We start from the raw sequence: 18,840 nt of genomic DNA on the forward strand, positions 1-18,840 counted from the left end.
TTTTGTGATTTACCAAACTTTAAACTGGTTTGCATACTGGAATCACAGACGTGCTAGATTCCAGGGAAACATCTATCCAAAAGTGAACTCAGTAAAGTTTCGCTCCAAGATCCCAAGGCTGGGAAAGCTGCTAACCGTTGGAGGTTTCGCAAAGTCCAGAGACAATTCAAAGTCCAATGATTGGTGAAGGAGAGGATGTGGTGTGTACACGAGGAACGCTAGGCGAGAAAGTACCCGTGTGTTTTTAATAACTTCTACTTCTATCCATTGCCACTGATTGCAGAAGGAACACGGATAATGCTGGGTATCAGCCAGTAACGTCAAATGACAACGTCGATGCTTTAACACGTGGTTCTCCTAAGCCCTCTTCTAAAGCATGAGGTAGTGGCGTAAAAGAGTAATGAATATTCATTCTTAATCATGCTAGGTTACGGACTCTTGATTTGACCACTGCAAACTGAACGCCAAGAGTTTGTGGCGAAGCATTTGGACTGAGAAACCTCCGCGATTTTGTAAATGACGGACTTAGAATGATCAGTTGTTGGTGTTCAAATATGCTGTGGAAATATTTCTACAACAACAGCTGTGCGCTGTAATCACAGATCGACGAGATCAAGAGCATTTTTGAATGACACTCGAAGTGAACTCAAAAACTCCAAATCTTAAAACCATTCTGAGAACATGAATTGAGTGTTATATAGTTTAAGAAGAAGTGCTTTACACGACATGTAAGTGTTAACACGTGTTGCTTGCGTGTTGCTTGCGTGTTGCTTGTGTGGTGCTGATGTTCCACTGGAGTACACGTGATCCGTGTTAACACGTGTTGCTTGCGTATTGCTTGTGCGGTGCTGATGTTCCACTGGAGTGCACATGAACCGTGTTAACACGTGTTGCTTGCGTGTTGCTTGTGCGGTGCTGATGTTCCACTGGAGTGCACATGAACCGTGTTAACACGTGTTGCTTGCGTGTTGCTTGTGCGGTGCTGATGTTCCACAGGAGTACGCCTGGACCATTTCCTATATGCATAAACCGGAGTCGATAAAATACCGGAACTGTGTGAAAGCGGATCAGTTATATAAGAAAGTTATTTGTAATTTGTACATACAATGATCGAATATGTATATATAAGATATAGAGTTACGAAAAGGTTCGTGATAACCAGATATTTTGGCATTAGCTATCAAGTCAAACATCGGGATATTCAATTTACTTCGATTCCTTCCATAAGGAGCAAAAGATTGTACGGATAAGTGTTCAAGACTCACACTGAATATACGGATAAGTGTTCAAAATTCACAGGGAGTATACGGATAAGTGTTCAAGACTCACACAGAATATACGGATAAGTGTTCAAAATTCACAGAGAGTATACGGATAAGTGTTCAAGACTCACACTGAATATACGGATAAGTGTTCAAAATTCACAGGGAGTATACGGATAAGTGTTCAAGACTCACATTGAATATACGGATAAGTGTTCAAGATTCACAGGGAGTATACGGATAAGTGTTCAAGACTCACACAGAATATACGGATATTTGTTCAAAAGAAACAAGGAAAATGCGGATATATATTTTTAGAAGACACATGCACTGAATAAATGCATAAGTGTTCAAGATTCACAGGAAATATACGGATAAGTGTTCCAGATTCACAGGTAATATACGGATAAGTGTTCCAGATTCACAGGTAATATACGGATAAGTGTTCCAGATTCACAGGTAATATACGGATGTTTGTTCAAAAGACACAAGAAAATACGCGTATGTATGCTGAAAAGAAATCACCAAAAACAAATATATATTCTATAGATACTAGGAATACACGGATGTATGCTCTATAGACACTAGGAATACACGGATATATGTTCCATAGACACTAGGAATACACGGATATATGTTCCATAGACACTAGGAATACACGGATATAGGTTCTATAGACACTAGGAATACACGGATATATGTTCTATAGACACTAAGAATGCACGGATATATGTTCCATAGACACTAGGAATGCACGGATATATGTTCCATAGACACTAGGAATACACGGATATAGGTTCAAAAAAAGAAAAATCATGCATCGTCCAATATTCAGTCATATCGCCTTACAACTATTCATATCGTCCAGAATATTCAGTTATAACGACTGACAGCTAAGCGGTGTGCAGATTTCATTTCACTGCCCTCAAATCATTTGGGCTAATTTTAAAATCGTCGTGTTGTTGATGTTATTGACCCAGTCAGCAAGATGAGTGTTTCCGGTTTGTACAGAAGTGTCCTGCAGGTGAACTTGATGGTCGACACGGTGTCATTAGCACCTGGTCAGGTGTCGCCATGCCGTCTTGACACCTTACCACAGGTGTTGCTCACAACCTCTCAAAAGGTGAAGGTCAGAGAAACCACAACAACAGCGCCACTGAGAGACGAGTCAGAAACTTTGGGGACAGCTGTTCCATTTTCGATTTTCGGTGAGTTTTTTTTTTATTTACTAAGAGTTTTCATTTAATTTTTATTTGCTACATCTGCTCTCTAGAATGTATTTACATGAATATTGTGCAAATTTTATGGCAGGATTACAAACATTCCAAGGTTATAGGACAATTCTAAACTATGTTTTGTAAATTACAATTTTTTTCATCCATATATCGGCTTAAATATTGTTCATTAATACAGCCGGTACCAAAATGTAAGCAGCAAACTTCTCAAAGTTACCTGCTGTACAGCCCCGTGGAATTTCAATTAAGCAACGAAATCAAATTATTTTACACACTTGTGAGCAGTGTAGGATAACTGAAAACAAACTCTTCGTCCATGAAACTACATGTAGAATTCTCTCTGTCTTTTGATGAATGTTTTCTTGTCAGCACAAAGACAGTGCAGTGGTTTGCAATGATATTTATTTATTTACTTACTTACTTATTTATTTATTTTTATTTATTTATTTATTTATTTGATTGGTGCTTTACGCCGTACTCAAGAATATTTCACTTATACGACGGCTGCCAGCATTATGGTGGGAGGGAACCGTGTAGAGTCCGGGGTCGAACCCACGACCACCCACAGGTGCTTACAATGATATATTGATCATGTCTCCAGATAGTCATACATATTGACTGATCTTTTTGCTAGCGAATAAGGAAAACTCAAGTTAAATACTGGCAATAAAATATGCATGAAGTAAAATATTCAAACAACCACACTTTATCAAAGCGGGGACCTATAACTTGATGACGATGTCGGTATCTATATCGAAACGTCGTGCTAATAAACCAAGAAGTTCCAATAATGAAGTCGAGGTATCAGTACGTAAATGTAAATGGTTTCAAAAGCTTAAGCAGTGTATAACCAAGAAGTTGTATATCCACAAGGAAAACCTTGTTGGTGTACTTCCCCATCAGCTTATATATGCCTGCCGAAGGCGGAGCCTATAACATTATTACGTGCGTGTTTGTATGATTTCTTTTTTTTTTTTTTCTTTTTTTGATTGGTATTTTACGCCGTACTCAAGAATATTTCACTTATACGACGGCGGCCAGCATTATGGTGGGTGGAAACCGGGCATAGCCCGGGGGAAACCCACGACCATCCGCACGTTGCTGGAAGACCTTCCCACTTACGGCCGGAGAGAAAGCCAGCATGAGCTGGACTTGAACTCACAGCGACCGCATTGGTGAGATGCTCCGGGGTCATTACGCTGCGCTAGCGCGCTAACCGACTGAGCCACGGTGGCCCCTGTATGATTTCTCCTTATGAATGTGTTGATGCGTCGGGAAATGGACCATGTATATTTAAAATAAAATAGTTATAGTCACATTCTACTTATACCCGGCCAGCCAGTCCTGTTTCCTCGTTGTAACCTCTGAGCGCCAAGGGAGACAGCAACAATTACCATTTTTAAAGTCTTTGGTATGACCCGACCTGGGTTTGATCCCGGGCCTCCCGACGCTCTATCTATTAAGTCACGGAAGCTTTTCCAATCCATGCAAGGAACCACCCTATGACTACACAGTTTACGGTAAACAGCTACTTTATGTAAACCATGTAATGTATTATTACAGTAAGACCAGCGCCATGTTGCGCTGTTCACATTGATAGTCGTCTGGTCGTGCCGTTAAGGGTTTTAATGACGGCCTCATTATGTCGCCCTGTCGAATGCCAACGCCGTGGTGACATTCACGTCAGTACACCAATAATAACGGTAATTTGTTTGTTTATTGGGGGGGGGGGGGGTTGTACTAACATATATGTACATGTATATGTAGAAGGGTCTCCATCCTCCCTACTCTAGTACAACACAAGTCAAGGCAGGCTGGATGTAGACGCAGGAAAGACCGCTTTGTTTCCGCAAAAATCCTTGCATTGCTCTCACCTTTCGAAAGAACAAAAGCACAGTTTCGAAATTGTCGTGCTTTTTTTCCCCCTGAGTGAATCGACGTCGTTGGTGTTTCGTATCTGGGACGTTGTTCTAGATCGACGATTCTTTGTTCCTCAATGATGGATATTACCACTGTTAAACCCGTCGACACTGTGAGAGCAATGCTTACGGATGTACTCATAGGCTTCCTGCTGGGAGCTCAAGTGGCCACAAACGTTACCTTAGTCCTGGCCATAATGCTTGTGGTGGGATTCGCTATGGCCCTCGGCCTGATTGGAAATTCGGATAAGCTACAATCTGGTAAGTTTAAGTTTTGGGTCATTGGGCGATACAGGTAAATCATTGGGTAATACTAGCCCTTATAAACCTTGATACATACTACAGGCTGTAAAGCTGAGATTTGAACATCGTATAAACTGGGGAGGTTTCTTGTTTGAGCCCTGGGGTCATATAGGCGATACGGATGTATCTGGAAGAATGAGATTTGGTGGAGGCCGTAAAATAACATTGAAATCAACGCGCATGACAACTAGTTAAGTTTGAATAATTTAGTAATATACGATGTCTCATGCAGGTGAAATTATACGATGTGACAGTGGTAACATTAAAATTCAAACGTGATGTAACCTGGTTAGATTTTCCATTTCCGAATGATTCAGACTGGCAGGAGATGTACTCAAATGACGTTACGTTTAAACTTCGAAAGTAGCAGACAGGTAAGAGGGTTGAATTAAAGACGTTGCAGTATGGCAATGATTTGCATTCAGAAATATGTTTGTCAGGTGAATAAGAATTCATTTAATTATTCGCACAAACTATTGGTTGGTATTGGAGGCAGGTCTCAGAAGAAAACTAAGAATCAGGGCGGATACAAACTTTCAACTTGTGTGGATAGACTGAATTTCATCAACTGTATTATTATATTAGCTCGTGAAAATGTTTACGGCCATATTGTACATACAAACTGAGTTTGTACAACATTTTGGTATCTCCGTTCAACATCAAAACGGGATGAATGAATAGAAATTCGGGTGCCCGTGAGTTTGAGCTGTATCTGCGGACACAAGGCAATTTGTTGGAATTGTAGAAGGCTCGAAGTTTTATTTCAGTTATCAAAACACCGATCAATTAAATAAACAAATCATTTATCTATTTACTATGAGTTGTTTATTGGTTCGAAGTTCCACTGACCAAAGTTTATCGATATAATCTCGATAACAAAACGGATAAAAATAAATTTAGAAAACAGGAGTAAAGATACATAAACATTCAGTAGGTTTGAATTTGACGCCGGCATCCAAGAAGAACAAAGGATTGTTCGCCATTATGGAGCCGTATTAACACATGCTGATATAGCAGTATTACACCAATATGGCAGCCAAACATGAGGTAATTTAAACCATCAGTCCGTTAACACATGAACAGAAATGCTGTGGAAATACTGTACATAAAAGTAGATGATTACTTGTATAGCAACATACTCTTGGGCAACCTGCGGATGGTCGTAGGTTCCCCCTGCATTGAGAGAAAAGTTTGGGTCAACTGGCTCAAATATCTGAATAATTCAATGGGGCTAAGTAGACTCAGAAACCTGAGTCAAATTACCTGATCAGCCGAGTCAAGAGACCCATCTAGTTATATTTTGACTCATTAGGTTAGTAGGAAAACTCACAGGAGTCGTCCATGACTCAACTTTTCTGAGTTTATAGAATTATAAACGTTACCAGATGGTTTCTAGTTTAACAATGAGGTGTCGTTGAACGGATTCTCGTACGTTGCTAAAGATGACCTCGACGAACAACAAAGCAAGCCGGGTCAGATTTCGGGGCCATATCAAGCAAGTATTGGCATTGGTTATCTTTCATTGGTTTAGTTAAGGCATTTTGTTATCGGGTGTGGTCACTTTGGGCAAACAGATCACATTCGTACCTCTTATGAAGTCCCTTTTTGTATGTTTCTTCAAATGAAACTCATATCTATACTATATTCAAAAAGGTGTTAAAGTATGTGTAGTACAGCAATTATCAAACATCTTCTGCTGATATTTGACTGTTTTCAAATTTTCAAAGGCTGATGGTAGAGAAATATCGATATAAGCTGCCTATCTACCTACCTATATAGCTCTGTACTATGTTATATTCCTCCCATCTCTACACACGCTGAGTCACCGGTATAATCACTATATCGTGTATGATCGCACGGCGTGGGATAATTGGCCCCCAGAGGGCCTTCAGCTGTACACATGTATCCAGCAGAGGAACCACTCCGATGTAATTGTCCGAGTTAATTTTGGTAATTGTCAACGGCAGTGTTTTTGTGTCAACTTGATCATGAGGATGTACTTAAATGGGTACGAATCGTCACCGATTGGCTGTTGTGAGAGATGCCCAAGGCCTAACCTGAATTTTAATAAAAAGACCTCTAAATATCGAACTAGGCATCACTAAATAGACCACTAAAAACTATTCATAAATATACTTTCATTTATTCATTATTTTTTTTTTTGGTTGTGGCGAAATGAGTTAAAGGAGCTCAAATATTTGACTTCTGGTTTGTATGTGAAGGCTTTATTGATCATACTATCAGATATTAGGAATTCTGACGTCACGGGAAGTTTATCTAACTCTAATCACGACATGTTGGAATGACTCTTTTTACCCATGACTCACTGATTACTGAAATAATGTTTTCAGTTGTCTTTGTGATGAACCTTACTTCATATTTTAGCTTTCTTTTACTCTAAGTACGATACTAGATTTGTTCAAGCGTGACAAAGACTGGGGGCTTTAACCCACAAAATCTCCACTGTCAACCAATCAGCGTCGATTCTTTATATCATGCTGTCTTCCTCTCCGGCTGTATGTTTTAAGGTCTGTCATCAACCTGCGGATGGTCGTGGATTTCCCCTGCCATAACGCCGGCCACCATTGTATAAATGAACTATTCTTGAGTACGGCGTAAAACAGCAATCAAATAAATAAATAAACGCCAGACTGGCCCCTCTGCTGACTTGATACTCCACCTGACCAAGCCGTGGGGCACTGAATACGACAGTGCCGTATTTGGCTGAATTCTGGATGGATTCATTTGTCAGCTCAGTACTGAATCATGCTGTATGACCTGGTTTAGTCGAGATAGATACCGTCTTTGACCTGTATGTTTAGAATAACGGCCATTGCTACCGTTACCTTTTCATTCCATAGCTGTCTTGAAAAGTAGAAAAACACATTCATAGATTTACTTAAAGAAAGGCGAATAGATGATCTCGGTAATTTACTTTCGTTTTTTTTCCCTTCTTTTTACAGGTAATTTCATTGTTAATATATCAATATATAGCACTGGGTCGAATTTAGCTTGTAAATAACCCTATTTATATAGGCACAGTGTATTGTCGCTTGTTTATTGATGGGAAGGCGATGTATAGTGCTATCCGCCACAGACGAGGATCTGTAAAGGAGGCACTGTGCATTTGTGTGCTGGCATATATCGGTATCTTTTTACCCTCCACAAAGGCAAATACATAATTGGTATTTTTTCAAAACGCGTGTTTGCCCTTAATCTCTGGGCTTAGAAAAGGTCCTTCAGGGGTGGTCAGTTTACGTGAGGTCACGCAGGTAAAATGACCAAGGACGTGCGTTAGACCGAAGTCAGAGCAAGTCCACAGAAGCTCCACAAAGGAAATTGGGACAAACAGTGATTCTGCAGTCGTATGCATGTATGGCAGACTCATGGCGCCTCGTTTGCCGTAATATATTCATTCGTAGTATTTGTTTAATGATTTTCCCTTTCGAGCAAATATGCCTAGACTTAAAGGAAAGATCTCTAAAAATCGAAGTAAGCATCACTAAGTAGACCATTTAAAACTATGCATAAATATAATTTCATTTATTTTTTTAGACTTTTGTGAAAAGAGTTAAAGGCGCTTAAACATTTGACTCCTAAGGTGGGCTTTATGGACCATACTGTCAGTGTTCAGGAACTCTGACGTCACATGAAGTTTGTCCAACTCTAATCACGAAACGGAATGCTGGAATAGCTCTTTTTACTCATGGGTTAAAGATTACTGAAATAATGGTCCCAAACATTTCTTCCTTCTGGTGAACATCAGGAAAAAAAAAGGTGATGTGACATCAGAGTTCCTAGATACCGTCAGTATGGCTCCTAATGCCCACCATAGTATTCAAATATTTGAATGCCTTTCAGCACTCTGAAAAAGTCAAAAAAAAAATTAAATGAAAATATTTTTACGGATAGTTTTAGTTGTCTTTATGATGAACCTTACTTCATATTTTAGCTTTTATTTACTTTAAATAACGTCACCATATTCACAACATGATGTTGAGTTCAACAGGAAGTTGTTACATATTGGGTATACCTAATTTTCTGCGTGGCCGACCTAAAGTAAAGGTAGTTTTGAAAGTGAAGTTGATGACAGGACAATATTTTCCTTTTTTGGGGGGGGGGGAGGGGGGGGTGAAGAATGCAATGAGAAGCTTTGTGAAGCTCTTGAATTTTTGTTTCGCTACAAAACGAAATTCACTTGGAAAGAATTTAAAATCGCTTGAATTATCCCCAAGAATTTCTTTTGACATATTTTGTTTGATGCGCGACATTTATTCATACAAAGTCATAGTTAACAAATACTAGTGGTCTGTGCGATATATCTTCTGAGGCATGTACTTTCCTGAAATCTCGGTTGTCATGGTAACAAAAGATTATCATTAATATTTTTTGCCGTGTCTAATACATTTTAAAGTATACTAACAGAGCACAAAAATATGATGTTTTTGACATTTTTCTTAATATTTGTGGTTTATATCCCTTTGTGGCTGTGTCATATATCAGCTGTCGCGAGAAACGTGATCTCTCGTGAACCAGGTAACCATGGCGGCACGTGTTTCAAGTCTTATCAGCATCGCGTTGTTATCAAGGAAAGTGTGATACTATGTGAGTTGGCGAGGATTTGGTTTATCTTGGGTTCTCACCTGCTCAGCCTTTGTAGAACACCCTGTCTTAACACCTGTGATATATATATATATATATATATATATATATATATATATATATATATATATATATATATATATATATATATATATATATATATATATATATATATATATATATATATATATATATATAGTTTATATGCAGCAGGCGAACGACAGAATAGCTGATAAACACGCAGGCATGAAGGAAGAAGTGCACCTATGGTGTCAACAACTTACACACTGCATGTTCTCCTTATTATTTGCTTACCGTGGTGTATTTTTTGTATCTGTACATATATTAATCTATAACCAGTGAATGACTACGAGAATTTTTTTTATGTTTGCCTGAACGTGGCTTGGCTTGTTACTGGATGAAGATTGAGGTGCTCGGAATAAACCATCATTTAATAACCCCTGTTACTGTTACGTAATAAAAACATTATCTTTTTACATTTTTTTTGTTTAATATTTTTCAGAACGAAATCTTTCTTATTTTCTTTTATCTCATATTTTCTTTAAGGGAGATGTCCTAGTACTTATGTCGTTACATAAATTTCATTTCTAGTCATGATACAATAGATATAATAGATTTCATTTATTTTTCTTTCATTTGTGTTGGTCTCCCTTGATATTGTGATTAGGCCCAGTGTCATGTTTGGTGTCAGATTAGAGTGACAAAGCCTCATGTCTGGTGTCTTCAGAATTGTAATCCACTGAGTCAACACTATGTATACAATGGAAAGAGAGAACAGAATCTGCAAAAAGAAGTCAGGAGTATTACTGAAATATCATCAAAAGCTACTCAGTTAATCAATTGTTGTGGGTATATACAGGAGCTTCTAATTTCAATGGCGTGTTCAAACAATATTTAGGTTACTTATCATTTATTTACAATTTAAAAAGAAAAGACAACGAAAAATATAAGCTGAGGCGGTTATTTGGGAAGAGGATTGGAAACAGACCTAAACAGTCACAAAATTTTTTTCTGACATACTCGGTAATTCTGTAACTGAACTGTGTACTATGGGTATATGAGTATTGAACATGCATTAATAGCCTGTTCGGCGGCAGAGGTTTTGTTTTCTCACCAGCGTCTAATTGTCAAGGGGAGTTAATCTTGCTGAGAGATTGTACTTTCCCAGGTTGTTTTACGGAGTGACGTGTTTATTGTTCGGCAAATGACGAGTAAATTACAAAAGACTTCCGTTTTCGGAGTCCGATTTTACAGCGTGCCTGAATATTGTGACGGAGAATGTTACATGGGAAGGTACACGGATAGGTCATTCGTATGTTTACTGCACAATGCCGGTGTATAACGAACCCAGAAAATATCCACGCGACATAACGGGGATGGGAGTTTATAGAGAATACTTCTCAGTTCTTGAAAAAATTCGCCATAACCAAAGTTTAATTCCAGATTTGCGTACATGGCCTCTTGTAAAAGGTAGGTTTTATTTTTGTAATCTTTGTTTTCGTTTCCAAAGCACTATGGAAAATTTTCAAATATGGTTTCCGTGTTTTGAATATCGGTTGCTCAATCCATCCGTAATTTGTCTATTTTTTTATTTATTTGTTTATTTTTTTCATTTCATTTTATTTCATTTTTGTTAAACGCCAATTTAAAAAAGTTTTCATTGACACGATGACGGTCAATTTCATAAGTGGACGAAATTGGGTAGCCAGTGGAATAAACCACTGACGTCTGGCAAGATACTGATGAACTTTCTTACGTGTGACATCATTTGAAGACGAATGGCCTTCAGTGAGCGCCTGACGACATTCTCAAATGACCACGCGCAAACGTCGTCAACCGGTTATTGGCAGTAAGTCCCAATGCCCCACGAGCGACAGCGGGGATCGAAATCTAGAAATTTCTTGTTGAAAACAGGGACTTAAATCTTACCCAAATCGATGTCTTCAAAATATTCTCTATGATATAAATATACTATGTAATTATATGTTGGATACTAAACATTAAATTTTTCGAGAGCGGGACATTTTCTGAAATGAAACGAATCGCAATTTCTGCTACAAATATATAACTTTACTAACTTTCAGACTTGTATCGTTATAGTGCTTAGAAGTGACAAGATTTGAAATTGACACGTTTTACAAAATCCAAGTTATTAGCACACCTCAGTTTCTTAAACCGGATGTTTCTGCTGATCATGCGCATTGGAATATATAATGCTGTATCGTGATTTGATGAACACGAATTATTTAACGTCCATATGAGCCTTGCAAATTGAATAATATAGGATTTACATTGTATACACATTAGTTAGAATCATCAAATAATATTGTGCATTCATACATGAAAATTCAAAACACCTGCTTAAGTTCTTTTTGTTCTTCTTAAGTGCATTTTGTTGGTGGTTAATATGCCGTCGTATAAGTGAAATATTCTTGAGTATGGCGTAAAACACTAATGGCATAAATACATAAATAAATAAATAAATAGGCCATCGTTCGTGAACAGATGTGTATTACAATGTTTCTACAGAGTCGAATTTACAGGTTAAGATACACATATTATATACAATGTCCAAATAACGGTTAACACTGGGATAATTAAACGTGGATAACAGAAACTTTTGTAAACATTATGACTGGCTTTTTAGCTAAAATCGAGAACACATTTGGGAAGCCGTATGTGCCATGTCGCATTTATTCATTATTTGCACTCAACGGATTCAGAAACATTTAAAACATATTCCTGACTTGTTCGAGTAAAGGAATTATCGGAAGATATTTGACTTATATATTAGTGCTCTTTATTCAATCACGTAATCCACTCCCTATATAGGCTTTGGGAATACACACACATAGATAAGAAATAAGGAAAATACATTTATAAATCACTATTGATTTGTTTTGTTTAAAACTATTTTGTAGCCAGTTAGGTTTCTATTTATTGTGGTTTGGCGAATCAGCAATCTTTAGTCATTTTAGAGTCTCAAAGGGAGACAACTCCTGTAAGGCTGTGTTTGAGTGACGGCGTAGTGGCGACTCACAACACATTAGGCAAACGCACGGGTTTTATGCTAAACCAAAGTTTAAGAAAAGAAAACAAAAACAAAACGCATAGCCTGCACAAAAGCATTTCAAAATGCCGCTATATTCGTGTATTGACTGTTTATATTCCACCTTGAATTGGCTCAGTGCACGAATTCATTTTGAATTGATCCTTCTGTTCGCTTTTTTTTAAAGAAATTGTGGCGCTTTGTTAATTACAATAGTTGAGGGAGACATAGAGCATTCGACACCTTTAATATTCGCACAAGCAGCAAAGGGATGTTTTAGGAAATGTATATATTATTGTCACGTGGTCTTACGTGTAAATGGTAAATCTATACGTCAAAACAGACGTTCGTATACCAGCCGTCAGTCAAAATAGACATCAGTATACCAGCCGTCAGTCAAAACAGACATCCGTATACCAGCCGTCAGTCTAAACAGACATCCGTATACCAGCCGTCGGTCAAAACAGACATCAGTATACCAGCCGTCGGTCAAAACAGACATCAGTATACCAGCCGTCGGTCAAAACAGACGTTTGTATACCAGCCGTCGGTCAAAACAGACATCCATATACCAGCCGTCAGTCAAAACAGACATCCATATACCAGCCATCAGTCAAAACAGACATCCGTATACCAGCCGTCAGTCAAAACAGACATCCGAATACCAGCCGCCAGTCAAAACAGACATCAGTATGCCAGCTGTCAGTCAAAACAGACATCCATTTACCAGCCATCAGTCAAAACAGACATCAGTATACCAGCCGTCGGTCAAAACAGACATCAGTATACCAGCCATCAGTCAAAACAGACATCAGTATACCAGCCGTCAGTCAAAACAGACATCCATATACCAGCCATCAGTCAAAACAGACATCAGTATACCAGCCGTCGGTCAAAACAGACAACGGTATACCAGCCGTCGGTCAAAACAAACATCAGTATACCAGCCGTCAGTCTTGAGGGAGACATAGAGCATTCGACACCTTTAATATTCGCACAAGCGACAAAGAAAAGGGATGTTTTAGGAAATGTATATATTATTGTCACGTGGTCTTACGTGTAAATGGTAAATCTATGCGTCAAAACAGACGTTCGTATACCAGCCGTCAGTCAAAACAGACATCAGTATACCAGCCGTCAGTCAAAACAGACACCCGTATAACAGCCGTCAGTCAAAACAGACATCAGTGTACCAGCCGTCGGTCAAAACAGACGTTCGGATACCAGCCGTCGGTCAAAACAGACGTTCGTATACCAGCCGTCAGTCAAAACAGACGTTCGTATATCAGCCGTCGGTCAAAACAGACATCAGTATACCAGCCGTCAGTCAAAACAGACATCCGTATACCAGGCGTCAGTCTAAACAGACATCCGCATACCAGCCGTCAGTCAAAACAGACAACAGTATACCAGCCGTCGGTCAAAACAGACGTTCATATACCAGCCATCAGTCAAAACAGACGTTTGTATACCAGCCGTCGGTCAAAATAGACGTTCGTATACCAGCCGTCAATCAAAATGGACGTTCCGTGTCAACAATGGCAAGGGCAATTGACAGCAACCATTTTTAAATTTATAAAGTCAAAATGACCACGTCTTTAATATTTTTCATCGAACAATTTTTTCGTAAACAGGATTATGTTCACAACAGGACAGCCCTTTAAGTGCTCTCAGCGAAATCTTTTAACGTGTCTGCGCTTAGGAATCTGGGCTTTAATAAAAATTCAGAAATCCCCTAAGCGAGAGGTTGATTGGAAACCTGGGTTTTTACCTCTCCCAAAAGAAATTTTAACAACCGCACTTGAGCATTTTAATCTGATAACCAACTTGATCTTTTCTCGGTGGGTTTGGAGGGTAGAATTGAATTTGGGGTTTCAAGAGGACACATAGCCATCTGCAGACAAATAGGCGTTCAATGGTGTTCAGGAAAAGCTTTTTACGTTCCCCAACAGAAGACCAACATTTGCTTTTAAATTACAACGGATGACTAAAACCCTGTGCTCTTAACTGAAATTTGCCTGAGTCTTTCATTCCCATCAAGGGGCCTGTGAGTAGCTATATGGAGAGAAAACGACAGTGCTTTTGAAAGGTGCAGGGCCACACATAACGTCATCGAGTCATTTGTTCTGGTCCCGTCTTCAATGAATCTCTCCCTCAAATGACCTGCGATCCAACGCAGCAGGGTCTGTCCTTGGCAGTCAGTCTGACCAAACCCTAATGCCTTCACCATCGCATTCCGGGAAATACACGAGTAATTAGGCTTCTGGGAGCCCTTTGGACTCGGTCTCTTTTGGGCTTGTCTTCATTATGCCAGCGCTGTTCTGTGGATGAGTCATCGGGGGGATTTTCTAACCGTTAGCGGTGTCATTCAAGCAGCGCTGAGCGAACCTCCCCTCCATTCTCTTAAGGAATTCAGCTGGAATGCGCTGTCCCGGATCGATAGCTCACATTGGCACCTCGTTTTTATGTCTCTTGGTTGGTGTGTGTGTGTGGGGGGGGGGGGGGGGCAACCCTTCCACACTGCAGGCTGCAGTCCAATTTCTTTTCAGTTTGCAGAATGGAAATTTTGTCCTCCTGAACGCATACGCCTCTTTGTGACAGGGTGGTCGTTTTTATGAATGGCGCCACTATGACCGTCACATTATTAGGCATGTTACTGCATAGAACACAACTGTAATTTTAAACCTGCTGAAAACGCTCGCGGGCATTGTTGAAATAAGACACAAGAAATCTTATCGATTTTCCCCACTAGCAACCGAATACCAGTAAAAGAAATTAAGATTTTAATGGACAAAGGAGAAAAAAAGCAGCAATAAGAGATTTTCGGTTCATTTAACGCTTTTTGTGTGACACAATGTAAGGTTTCGTGGAAAGATTTAACAATTGCTTCACTCCTGTCTCGTGATGGTTTGCTAATATTTAGCGGTGTGTGATTTCATCGGTGAATTTCCAGTTCGGAACCGAGACCAAAGAGGGCTGTGGTAGTAAACAGAGCAACACGTACACGTCCGTTTTATTTTTCTTTTTTTGTTTTTTTTTTCTTTTCTTTTCTTTCGCTAATATGTACCCACAACATCGATCTTCTGTCTTGTGAATAATTGCAGGTAGAATAATTCCTGACCAGTGAGGTGTAATGAATTGCGGTTAACACCAGTGCGTTTGTTTTACCTAAATTTGCTTTGGCCTTACATGTTGTTATAGGTGGCCTGTAATTTGCTACGGTAACATTCGCATGAACGTTTGGAGTCAAGTTCCATCTATTATTAAACTCGCGTTCTGCGCATAAATTACCTTAAAACCAGTCCTACCCAAGCCTCGATATGAGAGAGTGTAAAGAATTTCAAGACTTTTAAAGACGTAGAAGAGCTTTGTAAAATGAAGATGTTGTATGGGTATGCATATATGGGTCATTAGAATGAGGGTAATGTTAGCATTGACATCCAGAAGAACTTCTATGCATTAAGCCAACGACTTCTTGTTATAATGATCTATCGGGTATACAGATGACGATTGAAAGGATAAAAAAATAATATCGATATAAACCCTTATTGGTTGAAAGATTTAACCCCAAGATTTAATCCAAGCCATTTGCATAAATTACTTGAGTCTGCATCAAAGTCGATCTGATGTGGATTCATTTAAGGGGCTGTGTTCGCCTTATCAAGCTCATTTTCTCGGCGGAGGAAATCTAAACAGTTATGTCGTTCACAGTGTTTATGCCTCCACAAATCGCTACAGTGTCATGTATCTTCGTTTTCGTTTGGGAATCAGATGCAGCACGAAACCTGAAAATTATGAGACTGAACTTTCGTTACCTTTTGGGTGCGAGAGTCCAGGTCACGTCAGCCACGCCCCCTACTTCCTATCTCGTGACCACCGTCGCGCGACATAGATCAAAGGCGACAGTCATCACCAAGCCGTAGTAATTGGATTTTTTCTTCTTCACTGGAAATGAATGAATATTTAACGAACAAATACACTGAGTGATGACTGGAAATTGTTACAGTGATTAGTGCCACTCTCTGATCGTTTAACAGCATGGCTCTTCCCTGGTGGTCAGTAAATGCCACGACCGGTCAAATATAACAGCGGGTTATGACCTGCTGGTCAAACAAAAGCAGCTGCTCGGCTGAGGTCATCGTTTGACAAGTGACCGTTACCTTCCGGTAATTCACCTACATGAAAAATTGTCTTCATTAGCAGGGTAATACTGTTGGTATGTAGCGATAACCTGTGATATTCAAAATGCCATAAAAATGCCTATACGCTCAGTATATCAAGTTTTAATATCTGTTTGATTGTTTAATTTCGTTTTGTTGTCTTAATGATGGCTGATTATGGTCAGAATAAATACCATATTGGTGAGAGTATACGCGATCTCCCCGTTGTTTAATGTCATACGATGACGAGCAGTTTTATGGATACAGGAAACCAGAGTGCCCGAGATAAACTATCAACTTTTATTAAGTCACTGTGTAACGAACATTCACATTTCTGACGTGCACAACATATCGGTGGAGACAAGTGGTTTTGAAGGAACGATAGACTGCGCAAACGGCTATACCACCATCGTCAATCGCGTAATTTTACCTAAAGCCCACAAATAGCCACTGGAAGGAAAGCTACAAATTCCTGCTCACTGCCGGGGTTGAACCCTCACCTCGTGTGTTCCGGTTTTTGGGGAATTGGCCTTGCGATTATTGACCTGGAACGGCCTTATTGGTTGACCGCTGTTTTACTATTGTCTGTTTCGACGCATAGATTCCTGATGATTTAAAGCCACGCACTTCAACCGTGCACTCGGCCATGGTCCGGCCCTGAGAGTATGTACAAAGCAGATTTTATCTTGATACATTAAATGCTCACTTTGTTATAGTACAGAATGTCAAGTGCATGCATCCACGAGTCGATGATAAAGCCGAACGGCCTAATTTGATCTGGTTCTGAAACCCTCTCTTCATCATTTGTGTAGCATATGGCTATCAAGTGGCCGGTTCGGCATCGTTTTCGTTTCGTTCACTCTCGATCCAGGCATATCACTATCGTGAAGTGTCCCATTACGTTGTATGACAAAGCTGGGAGATTCTGCTCGACAGCGGTCCTCATTGGATGTATTGTTCGGGGGCGATGACGCTGAAGCCCGGGAAATACGGGATCATTTCGCCTCCAAAGTGGAACATTGTTCCCCGGATAACGCACTCTAATGCGGGAGGGTAGAGTCGCTACCGGGTTTTTGAGAGATCTGCAAAAGAGTTTTGTGTTTAGCAATTAATTTTGAGCTTCAAAAGGAGCAGGCCAAAATAATCAAAGATTCATTGGAGTCTGCGAAGTGTTCAGCTAGCGGAAGTACAGGAAACAGCTTTTGAATAATGCCGCAAATATAAAACTGTTATAGAGCCCCCCCCCCCCCCCCTCCCCCTCTTCCCCCTCCTCCCATTTTCACTTCCAAGTTCCTCTTGTAATAATAATAATAGTAACCCATGCTTTGCAAACACCACACTGTATCCTGTCATAATCGCCGGCGCCCGAGACATTCCATCAAAATATCATTTATTTAATACTAATGGAAAACCACAAAAGTGAAAGTACACAATTTAGAAAATAAATATTTTTTTTTCACGGAAGCAAATTTATATAAGCTCTTTAATTCAGTTGCATTATTCTTTGCTCCATCAGCTATTAAAGAGACTTTGGTTTTGCGAGATTGTCTGATATTTTAATCACATATTGTTGTGTGCTAACACGTATTTTCCATGACTTTCAAACTTGAGTTCTATTTTTGTATGGATGGTCATACGTAATGGAGGTGCATATATTATCTGTTTTTTGACTGTAGTGTTCACTTCATAAATACCTGGTTATGACACCGGCTGTTCAGCTCAGCTTGGGCTAATAGATGGCAATATTTAATGCAAAACTAACTCAACAGAAGGAACAAGTTCAATTCCCATCATTGCTGTGGCGTGAATCATTTTTACAGGTGAACTGTAAAGGCCTTTGTTAGTAAAAATCAACACCATCATCATAGTCATCATATCAGCTGCTTTTGAGATTTACATATTTTTTATTGATTTACATATCTTGTAGGCAAATATGAACAGACCGTTCAGGATCTCTGACTTTCTGTGTCATTGTTGTATCTAATTTCTATTGACCTCAGACTAGGGGGCTATATAAACATCATTGTTCATAATTACCTCAACATAATGCTCTTATGAACAGTTGCAATCAAAGCGCGACAGAGATGAACAGTTGCAATCAAACCGCGACAAAGATACCCATATATTGTTCATCCATCTTGGAAAGTATTTACTGACTATGAGTTTGAAATTTGAATTTGGTGTCATGCATAAAATATCGACTTCCCTGTATCACCGAAAACCAATGATAGCTTCTCTCTTACATGCTATCTGCTTTATTTACCATTTATATATTATTTCTTATATATT

General features: G+C 39.3%; 1 protein-coding gene across 1 annotated transcript in view; it reads left to right on the plus strand.

Annotated features, from left to right (window-relative positions):
* The first annotated feature begins 4,337 nt into the window (after positions 1–4,337).
* The window catches only part of LOC135463880 (uncharacterized), a 53,285-nt gene continuing 38,782 nt past the window's right edge, over positions 4,338–18,840 (plus strand). Inside the window, exon 1 of the mRNA XM_064741338.1 lies at positions 4,338–4,677. Coding sequence (XP_064597408.1) covers positions 4,494–4,677 — 184 coding nt within the window. The 5' untranslated portion in view covers positions 4,338–4,493. The remainder of the gene's footprint in view (positions 4,678–18,840) is intronic.

This window comes from Liolophura sinensis, chromosome 3, assembly GCF_032854445.1.
Source record: "Liolophura sinensis isolate JHLJ2023 chromosome 3, CUHK_Ljap_v2, whole genome shotgun sequence".
NCBI classification, from domain to species: domain Eukaryota; kingdom Metazoa; phylum Mollusca; class Polyplacophora; order Chitonida; family Chitonidae; genus Liolophura; species Liolophura sinensis.